Source organism: Numenius arquata, chromosome 15 (assembly GCF_964106895.1).
Source record: "Numenius arquata chromosome 15, bNumArq3.hap1.1, whole genome shotgun sequence".
In the NCBI taxonomy this organism is placed as follows: Eukaryota; Metazoa; Chordata; class Aves; order Charadriiformes; family Scolopacidae; genus Numenius; species Numenius arquata.
Genome location: NC_133590.1, coordinates 1,693,639 through 1,710,226, shown reverse-complemented (window position 1 = coordinate 1,710,226; position 16,588 = coordinate 1,693,639). Strand labels below are relative to the sequence as shown.

The following is a 16,588-nucleotide window of genomic DNA, read 5'->3' as shown; positions in this document are numbered from 1 at the left end:
TGGGGCTGGGTGGCTCCAGCCAAATAGTCCTGCACACACCCGAGCCTGCATCAGTGAGTGGAGGAGAGGTTTAGGGGCTAGTTGTCCCCATTCACCGCTCTGGGACATGCCTGTGCCCTCCGGCAGCTCCCCCAGGGGCTGCATCAGCAGGCACAGTTCAGATGGCACAGTGCAGCCCCCCATGCCAGCATGGCAGGAGACACACAAAGAGCTGTAAAACCACAGTGGGAGTGCTCCAGGCAGAGCCTAGGATGGGGTTTATTTCCTCAGGTGCAGGTGGGGGCTGAGCGAGGCTTGCCATAGCTCCTTGGTGCCCAGGAGCCACCTGGGCAAGGCTGGGCTGCAGCGGGCTGGGAGCAGCCACGTGTTCCAGAGGACAGTGGCAACTAGGAGCACAGAGACCCTGCCAGCCTGCACCCCCCTGGCTCTCAGGGGATGCTGCCACCCTGCACTGCCCAGGAAGCAAGTTGGGGATGGACAGAGCTCTCCGCTGGGACAGCACGGTTTGCTTCAGCCACAACCCTGCAAAGTTGGTGTCACCACTGCCATCACAGGCACCTGAAGTCCTCAAGGGCCACTTGGGCGGCATTGCGTCCTGCTGCTCCCATCACTCCTCCTCCTGCAAGAGAACAGAATTGGGGAGCAGGGGGCAGCTCCAGCCCCAGGAGAGGAGCCCAAGGCTGCACCAGCAGAGCCCCTGTGAGGGCAGAGAGGGGAGTGGATAACTCTTCTGCCCACCCCAGTCCCCGTGTCGCTCTTGCACATCTTCCATGCACCCTGCTCTCCTCCTGCAGTCCCCCAGGAGGGTCCCAGCTCCCAGCCCTGCTCACCGGGGTGGGCTCCGCTTCCACAGAGGTACAAGCTGGGAATTGGGGACCGGTAGCCCGAGTAGGATGGTGCTGGCCGTGCAAAGTACAGCTGGTCCAGAGACATCGCTCCATGGAAGATGTTCTGCAAAAGCAGAGCTCTGTGTGAGCTGGCTGTGCCTGGCCCAGGGCTGTGTGCCCACCAGCACTGGCACCAGAGTGATGCTCAGAGCTGAGCCCACATGATACCCACCCCGCCGGGCAGCCCAAAGATCTTCTCCAGGTCTGGTGGCGTCAGGATGTCCCTGCCGATGACGGATGCCTTGAACCCTGGGGCATAGGCTTCGATGCAGTCAAACACTAGAGAGAGACGAAGGGACTGGGGGTCAACTTGGAGGGACATGGTGGCCGGCCCCTGAGCAGCTCCAGGATGGCCCTGCCCATGGAAAGGCACCAGTGCTCCTGGTGTTACCCAGGTCTGCATATGTGTTATTTACCCATGCCCATGTATGCGTTACATACCCCTGTCTGCGTAGGCGTTTCTGGCCTGCTCGTCCCAGGGCCGCCCGCCTGCCAGCACAGAGGGGGTGTACTGGGTGAAGAGGGACACGACGTGGCAGCCCTGTGGGGCAAGCCCTGGGTCCAGTGCCGAGGGGATGCAGAGCTCAATCATGGGCCTGGGGGAGCAGGACACCAGCTGGGCAGGCAGAGGAGGACCCCAACACCCCCAGCACCACCCGCCATGGCTGTCCTGCCCCTTCTCCGGGACACTGAGGTGTGCCGGTGCAGTCTCCTACCTGCTGGAGGGGTGTCCATGGGTGGCCTCAGTGAAGGCCTGGTGCAGGAGGTGGGTGCCCTCACAGTTGAGATGGATGGAGCACTGGTGGTGGGGCAGGGGCCGGCCATCGCGGGTGTTGGGAGCAGCCAGGAAGCTGGGCAGCCGATCCACGGCCACTGGGCACAGGAAGGAGGATGGGGAAAGGGGGGTGCAGGGTGCTGAGCATGGCACCAGTGTCCCTCCAGCAGGAATGGCAGCGGAGGTGGCCCCGCTGGTACCTACCATTGATTTTGGTGACAGGAGAGCGCGTGTCAATCTGCCGGATCCGCTGGACAAAATCCTTTGGCAGCTCCTCCTGGGGTGGGAGACCCCAGCAGTGAGGGGGACAGCCCAGTCAGGGGACACCACTACACCAAGCCCCTGCCAGCCCCATGTGTCCCCTACCTGGGGGGTGAGCTCCAGGAAAGTGATCTGGGGGGAGGCGTTGGACAGCACCAGTTTGCTCCGCACCTCTGTCCCGTCCCGCAGCACGACGCCCTGCGCCCGCCCGCCCTTGCCCAGCAGCACACGGCGCACTGCCTGGGTGAGTGGAGGGGACAGGACCTCACCAAGAGCACCCCTGCTTCCTCCAGGCCAGCCACGCAGCTCCCTGCGCCCAGACACCCCATACCTTCTCAGTAAAGATGTGGGCTCCCCGGGCAGCCGCTGCACAGGCGATGGCTTGGGACAGAGCCCCCATCCCACCGGCCACGTAGCCCCAGGCTCCCCGCCGTCCCTCCAGCTCACCCATCACATGGTGCAACAGCACGTACCTGCAGCAGCAGGACCCCAGGTTAGCCGCCAGCTGAGGTGACAGGCCTGTCCCCTGCATCTATGGTGCCCTGGCCCCCATAGACGGGAGCGAACCAGCTCGTGGGATGCCAAATCAGTTACAGGGAGCACCCACCGGCCAGAACTTGACCTGACCTGGGGACAGAAGTGTCCAAGCATCAAAAGGACAGTGGGGACTACTCAGGAGAGCCATATGGAAAGGATGGGGGGGCAGCCCTTTGCCCAGCTCCAACCCCTGAGCCACTCCGGCAAGGCTGAGCAGGACACAGGGTGCTGGGGCACAGCGAGCCAAGAAGCCGCCAGCACAGAGGATGGCACAGGGGGACGGTGCAGCCATGAGCCCCAGGGGGAAGGGACCCTCACCCACTGCCAGGGGTGTGAGGGCTGGCCATAGCTCCAATCACCGCGTCAGTAGCCAGAGTTGCCTTCAGGGGCTCCGACTCAAACCACTGATCCAGGATCTGGCCCAGGAGAAAAGGAGAGTGCCAGGCTTGGGGTGGGGGGCTGCCGCAGCACCCTCACAGGCAGGCAGGGTGGCGGCTGGTGGCTCTGTGCTGCTGCTGCTGGCACTCACCTTGGAGATGGGGGCTGTGAGCACCTCGTAATAGCGGGGCAGCTGCCGTCCCAGCACCCGCCCTGGGGGTGCAGAGGCAGCATGAGACCTGCACAACCGTGCCAGGGCCAGCTCCCTGCGCCCAGCTGGGTTTGGGGACAGGCAGTGGGCAAGCCTGCTGTTCTGCCAGCCCAGCTGGAGCTCCTGAGGAGCCTGTGCCCTGGGAAGGAAGGAGCATCACCCACTCCAGGTGTGGACTAACGTCCATTGCCATCAGGGTCCCCCGGCATCCCAAACGTACCTGCCCCCAGCAGGGGCCGCAGGGCTCGCAGGGCCCTGATCCTCTGGAGCAGGGATCCCTGCCCCAGGGCAGCTGTATCCACCGGGGGGGCATCCAGCAGTGGGTTGAGGGCCAACACCAAGCCCCCCATGAATGCCTCATACTCAGGGTAAGCCTGAAAGGGGACAGAGGGGGGACAAGAGGGACTGTGCCATGGTGGGTGCAATGGATACCCCACCTAGGAGCATCCTTGCTGCTCCACTGGGCAGAGCAGCCCCTCGGGGGCTTCACGATGCAGGGTGCATGCCCCCACAGTACCTGGGCATCCTTTTGGGAGAACTGAGCAATCTGCTGCTGGGCCTGGGCCATGTCGTGCCCCAGCAGGAGGGAACGGGGGGGGCTCCTGTCCTCCAGCAGCGGGGTGAAGGAGTAAGGGTCCCGCGGGAGCAGCCTCAGGCCGTGCCGCTGCAAGGCAGGGATGGCAAGACCCACTCAGCGGGGATGGCCTGGCAGCGGGCTCACCCTGCCAGTGTGCCAGGAGGTGCCAGCAGCGCAGTTAGGGATGGGTGCCAGTACCTGCAGCTCCAGCTCAGCGTAGATCTGCGGCCGCAGCAGGCTGAGCAGGTATGACGCCCGGGAGAACTTGAAGCCTGGAAGGTGTAGGATGGTGGGGGGTGCCCACACCCAAGGCTGGGCAGGGGGACATAGGGCACACGGGGGTACCTGGAACAATCTCCTCGGTGACGGCCGCGCCACCCAGCACGTGGCGTTTCTCCAGCACGGCCGTGCGCACCCCTGCCCGCTGCAGGTAGGCAGCCTGTGGGGAGCACGGCGTCACGCTGCCCACCCCTCTGGGTGAAACGGCTCCTTGTCACCCTGAGCACCCTCTTGCACACCACCTTTATCTCACCAGGGAGGGCCCCGCTCCCCACAGCCCTGTAGGAGCCCCCAGCCCCATGGGCCTTGCCACCGACACCCTCCCTTGCCCATCGCGCAGACCCTCCCGTGTCCACCACCGTCCCCCAGCGATGGAGGCGACAGCACCCTGCACTCAGTACTCACTGCCACCAGCCCGTTGTGCCCTGCAAGGAAAGAGGGAGGTGAGCCGAGCCCGGTGGTGGGGCAGTCCCACAGCACCCTGCCATGCCTGGGGTACGGGGCTGCCACAGGCACCCAAATAATGGGGTTCTGGACATGGGGATACAGGTGACAGGGGGCATCCTCCCCCATCCCTATAGCCCTGGCCCTCACGGTGCAGGGAAGGGGACAGAAGGGGTCAAAGCAGATGCTCCAGCTGTGCCCTGCACAAGCAGCATGCTGGGGGGGGGGGCTGCAATGAATGCCCAGCTGTGCAAGACCCCTGCAACCCTCCCTGGCACAAGAAGCATGCCCGAGGGGCTGCAACGTGCCCAGCACCACCCTGGGTCCCCATCTGTCCACCCGCCCCGCCTGCCCTGGGGGGAGCTCAGCAGGATGTCCCCACCAGCTCCCCGCCGCTCAGCATTACCTGCCCCTATCACCACCGCGTCGTACTCCCGCTGCAGCCGGGCTGCAGGCCCGGCATGGGTCAGCCGCGCTCCTGGCAGCCCTGGGGATGAACACCAGCCCCGTGGCCAGCGGGAAAGGCAGCCCGTTGCCCAGGGCCCAGCAGCCATCGCCCCACAGTGCCTGGCCATGGCTGCTCTGTGCCCAGCAGCCTGGACTTTGCTTTCCTGGCAGAGCTTTTCCCAGGGCTTCCGGGCATGGGGAGGGGACGGGGGGGGCCAGGGCAGGGGACACCCTGGCACGGGGCCGGAGGCTGCGTCCTGGGGCTTGCAAGACGCTGAACCCAGCAGAGCGTTGCCAGGGACTTGAGGCGGGGGGGCAGCCCCAGCACTGAGAAGGAGACGGGGTTGGATCCTGCCTGGTGCTCCAGGGAATACCAGGTGCTCCCCAGCCTGTACCCCAGGAAGGCACACACCCCACCCCCCCCCACCCCCCCCCCCCGAGAGCCTCCCCAGCCTCTGTTCTGCTCCAGGGGGAAACCAGGGGCATGTGGCTGGGGTGATGGGCCAACAAGCACCGCGGGACAGAGGGGGGGAGCTTGTCCCCCCTCCTTGAGCGGGCAAACCCCAAGCACAGCCCTGAGAGCAGTGGGAGAAGGGGCAGCTTGGGGGTGAGCTTGGGCCTGAACCCAGCAATGTTGCTTGGCAGGGCAAATTCCTGCCCAGCACGATGGGGCAAAGGCCCCACCATGGTCCACTGCTCCCTGAACTGCCGTCCCCAGCCCCAGCGAGCAGCACAGTGACAAGGGCAGCGGCTGCCAGAGCCCCTCGGGGCTGGCTCCATCCCCAGCCACGCTCAGGGGGTTTGCACGTGCACTGAACCCAATATGCCTGGGAAATCCAGGAGCTGCCTCGGCTTTACCCCCTGTTCACGGCCGAGCTCGGCCCCGCAGCTGACTGGTGTCTGAGAGCCTGGGTGCGGGGAAGGGGGTGCAGGATGGGCTGCACCTCCCCCCAGAGCCTGCCAAGCCCCCGAGGGCCCCACATCCCACATTTGGGGGTGAGGAGGAAGGGGGGAAAACCCCGGGCCATTCCTCCGTGCAGGTTTGGCTATACCGTTTTGTTCTCCAGCCAAAGCCTGGGGGTGATGCCAAGCCAACACTATAAATCCTGCTTTGGAAACACACTTTTCAGCAAGACGGTGATTTGCCAGCAACCTCTCAGCCCCACTCTCCGCCTGTCCATGGAGGCTGCTGGGTGCCAGCAAAGCCCATGGGGAGCAGGGAGGCAGGCAGCTGGAGGCCCAGCCGGGCTGGAGGATGGGAAGTCTGCCGGTAGCTGCCTGCAGGCACAGCCGACGGCGCACGGACACCGAAAAAGCAGCCCAGTCGCCAGGAACACCCACACCCCCACTTTAATCCCGGCCCCGAGGTGGCTGAAGGCAGCTCAGAGGAGGGGGATGCGGGAGGGCTCCCAGAGACGCCGGGCCAAGTCGCAGGCCTGTTGGACCACCAGCTCGGAGGGGATGATGCCCAGGTGCACAGTCAGCAGCTCGTAGCACTTCACCACCTCTGCCTGGTGGTTCTTGCTGTAGTAGCGCAGGAGCTTCCTGGGAAGGAGAAGATGGGGTGCTCAGCCAGTGCAGTGCAGCCTGGCACCTCCATTCTAAACACCTTCCCCCTAGCAAGTCTCTGGCAAGGACACAGTGGCCATCCACCAGCAGGACCACCACGCTGGGGAGACAGGCTGTTGCAACACCGGTGACACTGCAGCACTGGTGCCACCCTGCAGCGACATCCCGGCAAGGACGGCGTCACCCATGGGAACCCCCGTGCCAACACAGCCCCGGGCCCTGGTGCCAAACCCCAGGGCTAGGGACGGCTCACCTGTAATAGTCTCCTGCCAGCATCCCGATGGGAGCAGAGTCATCGGAGAGAACCGGCACCTCCATCACCTCCAGCTTGTAGCCCTGGGAAGCGATGACAGCAGAGGCCAGGGTCAGGGATGGGACCGCTGAGGAGCTGGAGCTGGCTGTGCCTACAGCTCTGCTCCCTGCCCTCAGGAGGTGCCAGGGGAGAGGGGCTCAGCCCCTTCCTCGCTCCACGTACCAGCTCGTTCTCAAACCAGAGGAAGTAGGAGCAGCAGTAGTCTCCATCCTGCAGCACGAGCGTCGTGTAGCCCTTCTGTAGGTATCGCCGGGCCAACGCAATCAGGGACCAGACCTGCGGGACGAGAAGCATCTGAAGCACGAGCAGAAAACCCTCCAACTGGCACACTCATGTGGTCCCCAGCCCAGCCCCAGCTCCATGAGCAGTACCTTCCTCTTGATGAAGGTGGCCAGGGGGCCCTTGCCCAGCTCCGAGCTGGACTTCTCAGTCACGCTGAGCGATGGTGCCATCATCTGCCCAGCTGTGCGGTCCACATAGATGAAGTGCACCAGGCCAGGAAAGTCCTCCAGGTACGTGGGGTGGAGGTTAAGGGTGGCCAACAACTCTGATGCCCTTCCAGGGCAGCCCCTGAGCCTTGGGGAAACTGCTTTCGCCCACCACACTCCTCCCCTTGAGCCTGGTGTTGGGGTGAAAGGGTCCTCCCTCTCCCACCTCTGCTTCCCCCCCGGGACCTCTCCTGGCCGGGCTGTGCTCCCAGCCGCAGGGATGGATATGACACCATGGTGATATTGCGTCTGCTCTTCACCAGCAGAAAGTCCCGCCAGTCCAGCAGCTTCTCCCTGCCAAGAAGAGGCACGGTGAGAGGCCGGGACCCTCTAAGCCTCAGCACAGCTGGGTGTGGGGCAGCCCCCTGGGGACGCCAGCCACCCCCACGCACTCACCTCATCAGCTTCTGGGCACGGTCCCGCAGCCCCTGGGACAGGCTGTGGCTGGTGGAGCCCAGGAAGAGCTGGCGGTACATGGAGCAGAGCTGCCGCTTCACGCTGGCCACTGCCTGCAGCAGCCTGAGACAGGAGACATGGACGGCACGGAGTTTAGCCCCTGGGTCCCCACTGCCACAGGGACAGCCATGCCAACCCCCAGGCTGGGAAAGGTCCCCACCTCCCCAGATACTTTCCCTGGCCACCCTATACTCACTCCAAGGAGTTCGCAGGCTCATTTCGGGAAAATATCTTGTTCTTGAAGTCCACCCAGGCGTTCTGCAACTAGAGAGAGACAGGGCTCAGCATCAGGCTGCAGGGACAGCAGGACAGGGTCCTTCTGTCCCCACTCCCACCTGGATGTCCTGCCCACTCAGCTTCTTCACAAACTTGTCCATGCGCTGCCGTAGCTCAGCCAGGAATGGGTAGGAGCGTGGGGCTCCCGCCTCCGGCCCCTCTTCCAGCTTCTTCTCCAATACCAAGAAACCATCCAGCAGCTGGTACAAGGTGACAGCCACCTGGGTCGTGGGGCCCTGCCAGGGAGGGGAGAGGTGGGTTAGCCAAGACCCAGCCCACTGTTTGCTTCCCTCACCTTAGAGGTAGCTCACCTTCGTCAGGAGAACAAGGGAGATGCCCGGCCAGAGCGGGAGGCAGTGCATGGTGTGCGGCAGCAAGGGGCAGTAACCTTCCCGCAGGTTGGCATCCAGGAAGATCCTTCTGGGGTTTGAAGCTTCAGGGACCAGAGGCTCCAAGGTCTGGAGTGAGTCCTCTGCCATCTGGGGAGACAGGGGAGATGCTTAGCCCCCAGCAGGGACAAGACAGCCTACACTGACCCAGGACACTCTGGAGGGACACAGCAATGCCCTGAAAGCTGCAACTGGGCATGACTGAACCGATGGAGCTGGAGGGGCTACGTGGCAAAAAGTTGGCAGCGAGGGAAGTGCCTAAGGATTCCAGCGAGGGAAGTGCCCAGAAGAGCAGCAGGTAGAGGGGAAGCCTCTTGCAAAGACACAGGTTGCCAGCACCTTGCACCAAGGCAAGCACTTGCTTGGATAGAGTGTTGAGGCTCTGCAGCATCTGGCGGGGAGGCAGCCCAGAAAGCCCAGAGGCAGCAGAGGGAGACATTAGGCTGCTCTGAGGCAGCCCTGTCCCCTCTGTGCCAGCAGTTCTAGACAAAGAGACCAAGCAATGCCCCAGAGAGGGTGGTCAGAGCTATCACAGTTATGCACAGCAGGAGGGACGCAGGGTACGCTGCCAGCCCTAGAGCCTGGGGCACCCACAGCCCCAGCACAGCAAGGGACAAGTGATGAAGACTGGAGCTGGCAAAGAGCACCAGGAGAGGGTGAGGAGGTGCAGAGCCAGGAGGGACTGCAGGACCCCTTGCTCACCTGGACTTCTGCAGCGTCTGCCTCCCCGGTGCCCACTGTCTCAGCGCCCTCCGACCAGCTCTCACTGCCTGCAGGGGGCACGGCAGGTCGCCCTCCCTGCCAGCCTCCCACGCAGCCCCAGAGTCTCCATGGGGCTGAGGGGCGCGGGGCAGGGCTGCTGCCCGGCTGGGCACTCACCCGTGCTGTGCTCACCCGGTGAGGGCTCAGGAGTGTAGTAAATCTCGGCCACGGAGAGATCGTCTGTGTCCTGCCGGCGAGAACGGCTGGGTCAGTGACGGGAGGGACGCAGGCAGCCCAGCCAGTGTCCCACCCCGCAGTTCACGGCCCCAGGGACTCACCTGGTCATCTGAGTCCTTCTCTGCAGCTCCATGGGAGCCAGGGCCACTCACCGGGATGCTCTCGCTTCTCTTGGGTCCCTGGGGGAGCATCTTCCCTGACGCAGACTTCCAAAAAAAAAAAAGGGAAAAAATTTAAGGCCTGGCCACCAAGACATCACCCCACAGGGGTACCCCAACCCACTGCCCCCCATGCCCTGCTCTGGAGCACCTGGGGGCCGAGCTCCTCCTCGGCACTCTGGCTGGGGTACAGGTCCTGCACCAGGAGGATGAGGATGAGCAGGTCAGCAGGACGGATGGAGCTGGCATTGCGGCTGTGGAACAGAGAGGGAAGGGTGAGCCAGGAGGGCGAGTGGCTGCCCCGGGGAGTGTGGTGGGGCTGAGCGCACCTGGAGTAGAAGGCCAGCAGCTTGGTGTGCACCAGAAGGAAGGCATGTCCCACCTCGTGCCCTCCGCGCTCAGGGCTGGTGTTGATGTACTGCACCACCTGCCGCTCCAGGAACTCGATGCACTGCTCGCACAGCTGAGGGTGGATCAGCCGCTCCACAGCCTGGGGGGCAGGCAGGGGGAGTGGGTGCTGAGCACCCCCAGACCCAGCCACGCAGCCTCGCGGGCAGGTGCGAGCCTCCACTGCCCCAGGGAGCTGCCCCAAAGTCCCCAGCCCAGAGACCTTACATCCCAGGACTCCACACAGCCTCCTACCCCTGGGACACCCCAAAAATGAGGGATGGCACACTACCTCAACTGCAAAGCTCTGGTCCTCCTCCCGCAGGTGGCTGTAGGTCTCCAGCAGGCCCCGCAGCAGGCTCCAGACACGTTCCCGCTGCTCCGAATCGGCCGGCCGCAACCTGCAACAGCCACAGAGTGTGAGCCGAGGGCCGGCCATCACCTCCTCGGGTAGAACGGGCACCCCAAAAGCCAGCTGCAGCCCAGCAGGCAGGTCCTGCTGCAAAGGAGGGGTGCCAGCTGGGAGAGCTCCACCACTCCCACCCCCCGGGGCTGCACGAAGGCACTGCTCGTCAGCTGCCCGGGCACCCCGCCGTGCCAGCCCGTGCCCGCTCACTCTTTGCGGACGAGGTGGGAGTCCAGGGTGACGAGGCCGCAGTGAACCTCCACCAAGCGCCGCAGCACGAACAGGGTCCGGCGCAGGTCGTCCTCGCTCTCCGTCCCGTCGCCGTTCACCGCGATGTACAGGCAGTCCCCGAACTGCAACCGGCAACGGGGTCAGCCGGGGGATGGGCGTCCCCCCGGACGGTCGGTCCCCGGTGCCGGCCCCTACCGTGTGCAGGACGTGGAGGTGCCGCCCGCGCTCGGTGGCGAAGCAGGTGTAGGTATCGGCGAGCTTCTCCAGCAGCGCGGCGCAGGAGATGATGAGGGGGGCGAAGAGGGTGTTGAGGCTGTCCTCCAGCGCCGGGCCCTGGGGCACACGCTGCCGGGTCAGCGCCCACCCGCTCCCGCGTCCCCGTCCCTCCCCGCACCCCCCCCGTCCCGCCCCACCTGCCCGCCGTGGGGCGCCCGCAGCCGGCGGAGGAAGGCGGCATCGGCCCAGTAGAAGAGCAGCTCGGCGGCGGGGCTGGCGATCAGGACGCACCGCATGGCCCGGCCCGGCCCGGCCCGCGGCGGCGGCGGCGGCGACGGGGGTGGAGTGGGGGGGGGGGGGGGGCGGCAGCACCGGGACCGCGCGGCTCCGCCCGCCCCGCGCCGCTTCCTGCTCCGCCGCGCGTGACCGCCGCGCCCACGCGCGCAGCGCCCCCCGCGGCCCGGCGCGGCCCTGCACGGCGGGTACCGCTCCCGGTCCTTCTCCCGGTCCCTCTCCTGGTCCCTCTCCCGGATCCCGGTCCCTCTCCCGGCCCCCGCTCCCGGCCCCCGCTCCCGGACCTGCTCCCGGACCCCACTCCCGGCCCCGCTCCCGATCCCGCTCCCGGTCCCTCTCCCGGCCCCCGCTCCCGGACCCCGCTCCCGGTCCCTCTCCCGGTCCCTCTCCCGGACCCCGCTCCCGGTCCCTCTCCCGGTCCCTCTCCCGGACCCCGCTCCCGGTCCCGCTCCCGGACCCTCTCCCGGACCCCGCTCCCGGTCCCGCTCCCGGTCCCTCTCCCGGACCCCGCTCCCGGCCCGTGGCGGACAGAAGAGGCCGGCGCGGTTGACAGCCCGACTTTATTACACCTCCGGCAGCACCTCCCAGCTGCTCCTGCCCGCCGCACCGGGCAGGACACGCTCACGGCCCGTCCCCGCCTCCCGCCGCTCCGCTCCGGGCCCTATAATTTAATTATCAACATTTCCAGCCGCGGACCCCCGAGCCCCGCCTGCCCGGGGCGGACCCCGGCCCCCCCTTTTCCCGGCCCGCCCCGCCCGCAGCATCCCCGCGCCGGTCCCCGCCGGGCTGGCGGCAGCAGAGGGAGCTGCTTCCATGCACTTGCTGCACCGGCAGCGCTGCCCGAGCCCCCCGTGCAGAGGAAAGGGGGACCCGGCTGCTGGAGGGGTCACCCTGAGGGGCAGCCGGGCCGGGGGCGCCGGGGAGGGTGCCCATGGTGGGCTCAGCACCCCAGTCCTCCCCAGCAGCCGGTGGGCACTGGACCCCAGGTGCCTCTCTCAGCTCGCCGGACGGATGGTGGCAGGCCCTGCAAATTTGCCGTCACACCACCCCGGTGGGATGGTGGCCAGGGCCAAGTGGATCTCTGCGGTCGCAGGGTGGGAGAGGGTGCCAAGCCAGAGGGCATCCAGGGAGCCAGGACGAGGGCACGGTGCCGTGCCTCCCCGACGTGGCCCTGCTGTCAGGCTGTGCGGGCTGCCGAGGAGGCAGCGTGTCCTGGGGAATGCGCGGGGGCAGGAGCGGGGCCGGTGGGTCCGTTCTGGGCCACGGGCTATCGGTACCGGCAGGCCAGCGCATTCACGTTCTTCACCACGTAGAAGCTCATGGTCAGTGGGGGTATGACCAGGGTACGGCCGGCCCGCAGCGGACGAGGCTTTAGCTCGGGAAGGGTCCCATCATCCACCATAGCCAGCGGCTGCCCATTGAGCTGGACCGACCTGTGGGACCAGGAGAAGGTCAGGGTGGTGGCATCGAGTACACGGCGGCAGTGGCAGCCCCAGCCACCAGCATTGCACTTACTTGGAGTGGAGCCCATCCTTGCCATAGGGCTGCAGCAGGTACTGGTGGACGATCTTATCCCGCAGCGTCCCTGCCAGCTTGATTTTCTTCCGGGAGCGATGCAAGTTGATGATGTAAAGGGTGATGGAGCCCCGGACGTAGTTGTGGCTGCAAAGGGGAGAGCGGGAGCTGAGGGGTATGTTGGTACGTGCCCCAGGAGCATCACCTCCAAGAAGGGCTTTGGGGGTCTCTGCAAGAACTGGCCTCATGCAACCATCCAGAGGGGACATCACCGTCCTGGCCGCCCCTCCACAGGGAGATGTCACCTCCGCATCACAAAGCCCAGCTCTGCGATGACACCTTCCTAAATCTCCCTCTCCCCTCCTCAGACAGGGGTGGCATGGCTTGAGGGGGTGCTGCTGGGGTGGTGGTCCTGGGGCAGCCCCCCCGCAAGGCCTCACAAGAAAGAGGCTGAGAATGGAGTGGAGCTCTGTGAATGAGCGGCATCTCCCCCCGCTCCCCGCTGCCCCGGGCACCTAACTGACAGGTCCAGACACTGATCCTCTGTCCCTGCCTAATCAGGCAGCCCCAAACAAAGGCTATAAAGCACTTTGCACCTGTCAGTTACTGGACAAGGTTTCCTACCGAGCTGGAGGCATGTTGAAAGCATCTGGACTGTGTAAAGAAACAGTCTCTCCTCCTCCACAATAGCAACTTGTGTCTGCGGAGGAGGTGGCCACCCCCCTCCCGGCTCACTGGGGCGCTTTCAAAGACCTTATCAGCGAAACAATAACCAGGCCGGGCTCCCCGGCAGTGCAGCCCAGCGGGTAACCCGACCGACCGGGGCCCCTCCTGTGAAATCCACTCCCTTGATCTCTGCTGCCGGGGCTGCCCGCCGGCCACCACGCTGGCCCCAGCCGGCCCCGTTCCCAGGCAGGGGCTTGCCGGGACTTTCATCAGAGGCATCCTCGTTCCCCCGCGCTCCCTCCACCACCACAGTGGCCAGAGCAGTGCCCGAGCAAGTCCCCTGGGGAGCCAACCTGCCTTGCCAGAGTCAAAGCCAAAGCCTGGGCTCCTGCCCCCAGCATGTCCCCGATGGTCCCCATCTCCTGGGGGTCCTTCTCATCCCCCCCTGCAGCCTCCAGCCTCCCTTGATCCCCTTACTTGTGGTAGCTGGTGCAGTGGGCGTAAATGCGGAGCTTGTCACGAATGACTCTGCCGGGCCGGGGTTTCCTCTGGAGACCGGCCACATGGATTGCCAGGACTTTGGGACCGATGAGGCGCTTGTAGAGTAGGGACAGCCAGTAGTCCTGCGGGGCAGAGGGGACAGTCAGCAGCACAACGGTCCCCCCTGACTCCCAGCGGCAGCGGGCAGGAGAGGTTGGCTTCCCTGCTTACAGACTAGCAAAAATTTGGCGGTTGGGATGAAAATGTTGTGTGCCAGATGTCTGCATTGGGGAGAGCTGGTTTTTGTGCAGTCCAAGCCAAAACGGCACCACTGTTTCCAGGAAAGAGATTAAGGGAAGAATACATTGCTCTGCCTACACTGGGAGACACCGATACCCTCTAAAGGAGCTTGGCTTCTGGCTGGGCTGCGGAGCACGGGGAGCAGCATGGATGCCCTTCCCACGTTCGCATGGACCTGCATGTAGCCGTGCTGTGGACCTGTGCCCCAGCTCCAGCTGAGGTACGGGAGACGGTGATGTCTCTGGAGCAGGAAGGTCGCCCTCCGCCCCACTCCGTACCCACCAGAGCTCTCCCGTGCTCTCCAGCTCTCTTCATGGCATGCTGCCTTTGGTGACTGCTGAGGGTGCTCCACGTCCCAGAGGTATTTCTCCTGTTTTAAAGCCTCCCATGGAGTGAAGCACCCACAAACACAGCGCGGGGAAGCCAAGCACTCAAGAAGTAGGAAACGTTCAGCCCCTGCACACATGCGTTAACGATGAAGGCTTTAATTACGTCACCACATACTACTTTTTCCCGCGGGGCACGGCCTCGCTCAGCACACAGGATGGGCCCCAAGCCCCGGGGAGGGAGGCAAGGCTGTGCAGTGACAGAGGCCGCTGCCGGCAGGGCCCCCCCCCTCATCCGCTGCAGAAGCCGGGAGGTGTGCGGTAAATGAAGCAGGGTTGTGGGAAGGGAAAGGGCAGTCTCAGCCTCTCGCCTGCTGTTCTGCAGGATGGGGCTCTGGCCCCGCCGCCGCTCTGGGTATCCTGGGTGATGCTGGGGAGCTGGAACCTCACGTTGCTTCTCTGGGCGCGCTGGGCACCGCCTGGGTGCTGGGACCCCTTCACACACATGAGCACTCTGGATAAACCCCCTCGGTGCAGCCCAGACTGGCTGCCCCAGAGGGACCATGTGCCCCAGAGGGACCATGTGCCCCAGGGCAATTGGGATGATCCCCCCAACCCATCGGCGATGTCAGATACCCAGCAGCGATGGTCATGCGGGCACCAGGGACTGTTCTGCCCAGCAGCGTGTGACCTGCACAGTGAGGATGACCTGCTGCTGCTGTGGAAAGGAGCATGGATCAAGCACCCTGTGACTCTCTGCACACCATCTGGCGAGGCACAAGGAAAGCTCTGTGTGGTCAGGATAGTGCCAGGAAAGGGTCTGTCACCCCAGAGGGGCATGGAAGGGGAGAATGGGGTCTCCAGGGCCCCAGGCTACAGGGCAGGATGGGCAGGTGGAAGCACAGATCCCTCGCACAGGTACAGGTATCCATCCTGTGGGTGGGAAGCCCTCACACAAACCCTGATTAACATTCATTTTGGATGAAGATGCCAGCAGATGAAACACAGCGCAATGTTGCAGCAGTATCCAGCTTGAGGCGAATACCCACCAGCCAGACCAGACTGCTGGTCCCCATCCTCTCCCTAGCCCAGCTCAGTTGACCAACCAGTTCCAGCAGCACTGGGCTGGCCTGGCAAAGGCAGATCGAAACCCACTTCCCACTTTCCGGGTAAGCTTTTGGCACAGTGCTAGAAGAAAAATCCACCTCCTGCTCTTCTCTTGCTGCTCCCAGCCAAAACCACGGGGCTCTGTGCCACATCAGCCTGGTAACTGCTTCCCCTGCTGACCCCGGGCGCCGGAGGGAACGTGAGGGTGAAGGAAGAGGCTTGTTCCCGAGGAGGCTCAGCCCATGAGGCCGAAGCTCCCGGGGAGGATGAGCTGCAGTTGCTCAGTACTACAGCCATGGGCTGTCCCTGTGGCGCGTGCCACCACCTCAGTCCCTGCTGGCTGGCAGTGCTGCCCCACACCCTGGGGATGTCCCCCCAGCACCGTGCCACAGGGTCTGTGCCAGCCCACACAGCTCGGACTCACGGCAGGCGGGAGAAGCAGTGCCCGGCACACTGCTGGCTCCCCAGCAAGTCACGCTGATTAGCAGGAGTCATTAGATGAGCAATTACTTGAGTTTACGGCAAGGCCAAAGGTGAGCACAGATTGCAGTGTTTAGCCCCACAGTTTTGAGCTAAAAGTAAATGAGTTCAGTGCTCCCAGCTCCCTGTCACCCCAGGCTCTTAGGTCTTTCCAGAAGCCCCCTTGGGGTTCTTTTTTGCCTCCTCTCCATATCTCCACTGATGAGATCCTGCTTTTGCCCCCAGGTTATGGGGGCAATAGAGGCCAGAGAACTCGTGGCTGCCCTCAAAATTTCCATAAGGGTTCCAAGAGCCGTTTAGCAGGGGGCTTGTGATGGTCTTGTCACGATGGGGAGCTGGCGCCAGAAGCTCCAGCCTTCAGCTGAGCTCCTGCCCCTCCGGGCAGGGTGGTCCCTGGGGGTTTGCTGTTTCGCCACCGGCATCCCCCTGCTCTCAAGGCTCAGCAGCAGCAAGATTTGCAACGCGGGAGTGCGAGGAGCTGCCCAGCCCTGCATCCTGCTCCGGTTGCTGCCAAACCTCACGTCTTGGCACACGCTCTTCCCAAGGGTGCTCGGGCAAACCCTGCTCCCCTGCAGAGCTGGGGAAGCCGAGCCTGGGGCTCCTGCCATGGCGGATCACAGGCGGAGCTGTGCCGTTCAGTATCTCCTGGGCTGGGCACGAGGAGAGATGCTTGTCCCCTGGGGAGCATTGGCCATGATTTGTGAGCTTCTGATCTAGCTAAGGGTACACAGCTTTTCTGAGAAAAAACATGCGGGTGCCACAAGATGGGTTAGGCAGCGATGCAGGATGAACCGTT

The 16,588-nt window shown here is 64.6% G+C and overlaps 3 protein-coding genes across 3 annotated transcripts in view; all 3 read right to left on the bottom strand.

Moving 5' to 3' along the window:
• Positions 1-226: 226 nt before the first annotated feature.
• Positions 227-4,924, bottom strand: PYROXD2 (pyridine nucleotide-disulphide oxidoreductase domain 2). Its single transcript, XM_074159032.1, has 16 exons — positions 4,756-4,924; positions 4,311-4,330; positions 3,972-4,065; positions 3,825-3,898; positions 3,567-3,713; positions 3,270-3,423; positions 2,990-3,051; positions 2,779-2,876; positions 2,255-2,396; positions 2,029-2,163; positions 1,867-1,939; positions 1,604-1,760; positions 1,329-1,483; positions 1,060-1,166; positions 831-951; positions 227-619 (listed from the first exon to the last, which is right to left on the bottom strand). The coding sequence occupies exons 1-16, from the start codon at positions 4,922-4,924 to the stop codon at positions 549-551; spliced, it is 1,779 nt and encodes a 592-aa protein (XP_074015133.1). The 3' UTR covers positions 227-548.
• Positions 4,925-6,119: 1,195 nt separating this feature from the next.
• On the bottom strand, positions 6,120-10,920 carry HPS1 (HPS1 biogenesis of lysosomal organelles complex 3 subunit 1). The gene is made up of 17 exons (XM_074159195.1): positions 10,838-10,920; positions 10,604-10,775; positions 10,388-10,530; positions 10,064-10,172; positions 9,714-9,874; positions 9,536-9,638; positions 9,167-9,236; positions 8,990-9,057; positions 8,210-8,377; positions 7,958-8,134; positions 7,819-7,886; positions 7,563-7,685; positions 7,395-7,460; positions 7,050-7,194; positions 6,841-6,954; positions 6,619-6,701; positions 6,120-6,341 (listed from the first exon to the last, which is right to left on the bottom strand). Exons 1-17 carry the CDS (start codon positions 10,918-10,920, stop codon positions 6,179-6,181), a joined length of 2,016 nt encoding a protein of 671 aa, XP_074015296.1. The 3' UTR covers positions 6,120-6,178.
• A 1,265-nt stretch (positions 10,921-12,185) lies between these two features.
• HPSE2 (heparanase 2 (inactive)) overlaps positions 12,186-16,588 on the bottom strand; it is a 115,859-nt gene continuing 111,456 nt past the window's right edge. Inside the window, exons 10-12 of the mRNA XM_074159058.1 lie at positions 13,577-13,722; positions 12,434-12,580; positions 12,186-12,351 (exon numbers count right to left, since the gene is read on the bottom strand). Of these exons, the coding sequence (XP_074015159.1) occupies positions 12,186-12,351; positions 12,434-12,580; positions 13,577-13,722 (459 nt within the window). The remainder of the gene's footprint in view (positions 12,352-12,433; positions 12,581-13,576; positions 13,723-16,588) is intronic.

What these genes read in the sequence shown, in the direction of transcription:
- PYROXD2 (XM_074159032.1), bottom strand. Translation starts at nt 4,924, where the DNA reads ATGGCCAGGCACTGTGGGGCGATGGCTGCTGGGCCCTGGGCAACGGGC. An exon ending in GGCACAACGGGCTGGTGGCA is followed by an intron (nt 4,066 to 4,310) that starts GTGAGTACTGAG and finishes TGCTCCCCACAG; the next exon opens with GCTGCCTACCTGCAGCGGGC. An exon ending in TCCTGTCACCAAAATCAATG is followed by an intron (nt 1,761 to 1,866) that starts GTAGGTACCAGC and finishes TCCTGTGCCCAG; the next exon opens with TGGCCGTGGATCGGCTGCCC.
- HPS1 (XM_074159195.1), bottom strand. Translation starts at nt 10,920, where the DNA reads ATGCGGTGCGTCCTGATCGCCAGCCCCGCCGCCGAGCTGCTCTTCTAC. An exon ending in CGCAATATCACCATGGTGTC is followed by an intron (nt 7,195 to 7,394) that starts ATATCCATCCCT and finishes CCTCCACCCCAC; the next exon opens with GTACCTGGAGGACTTTCCTG. An exon ending in CCACCTTCATCAAGAGGAAG is followed by an intron (nt 6,955 to 7,049) that starts GTACTGCTCATG and finishes CTCGTCCCGCAG; the next exon opens with GTCTGGTCCCTGATTGCGTT.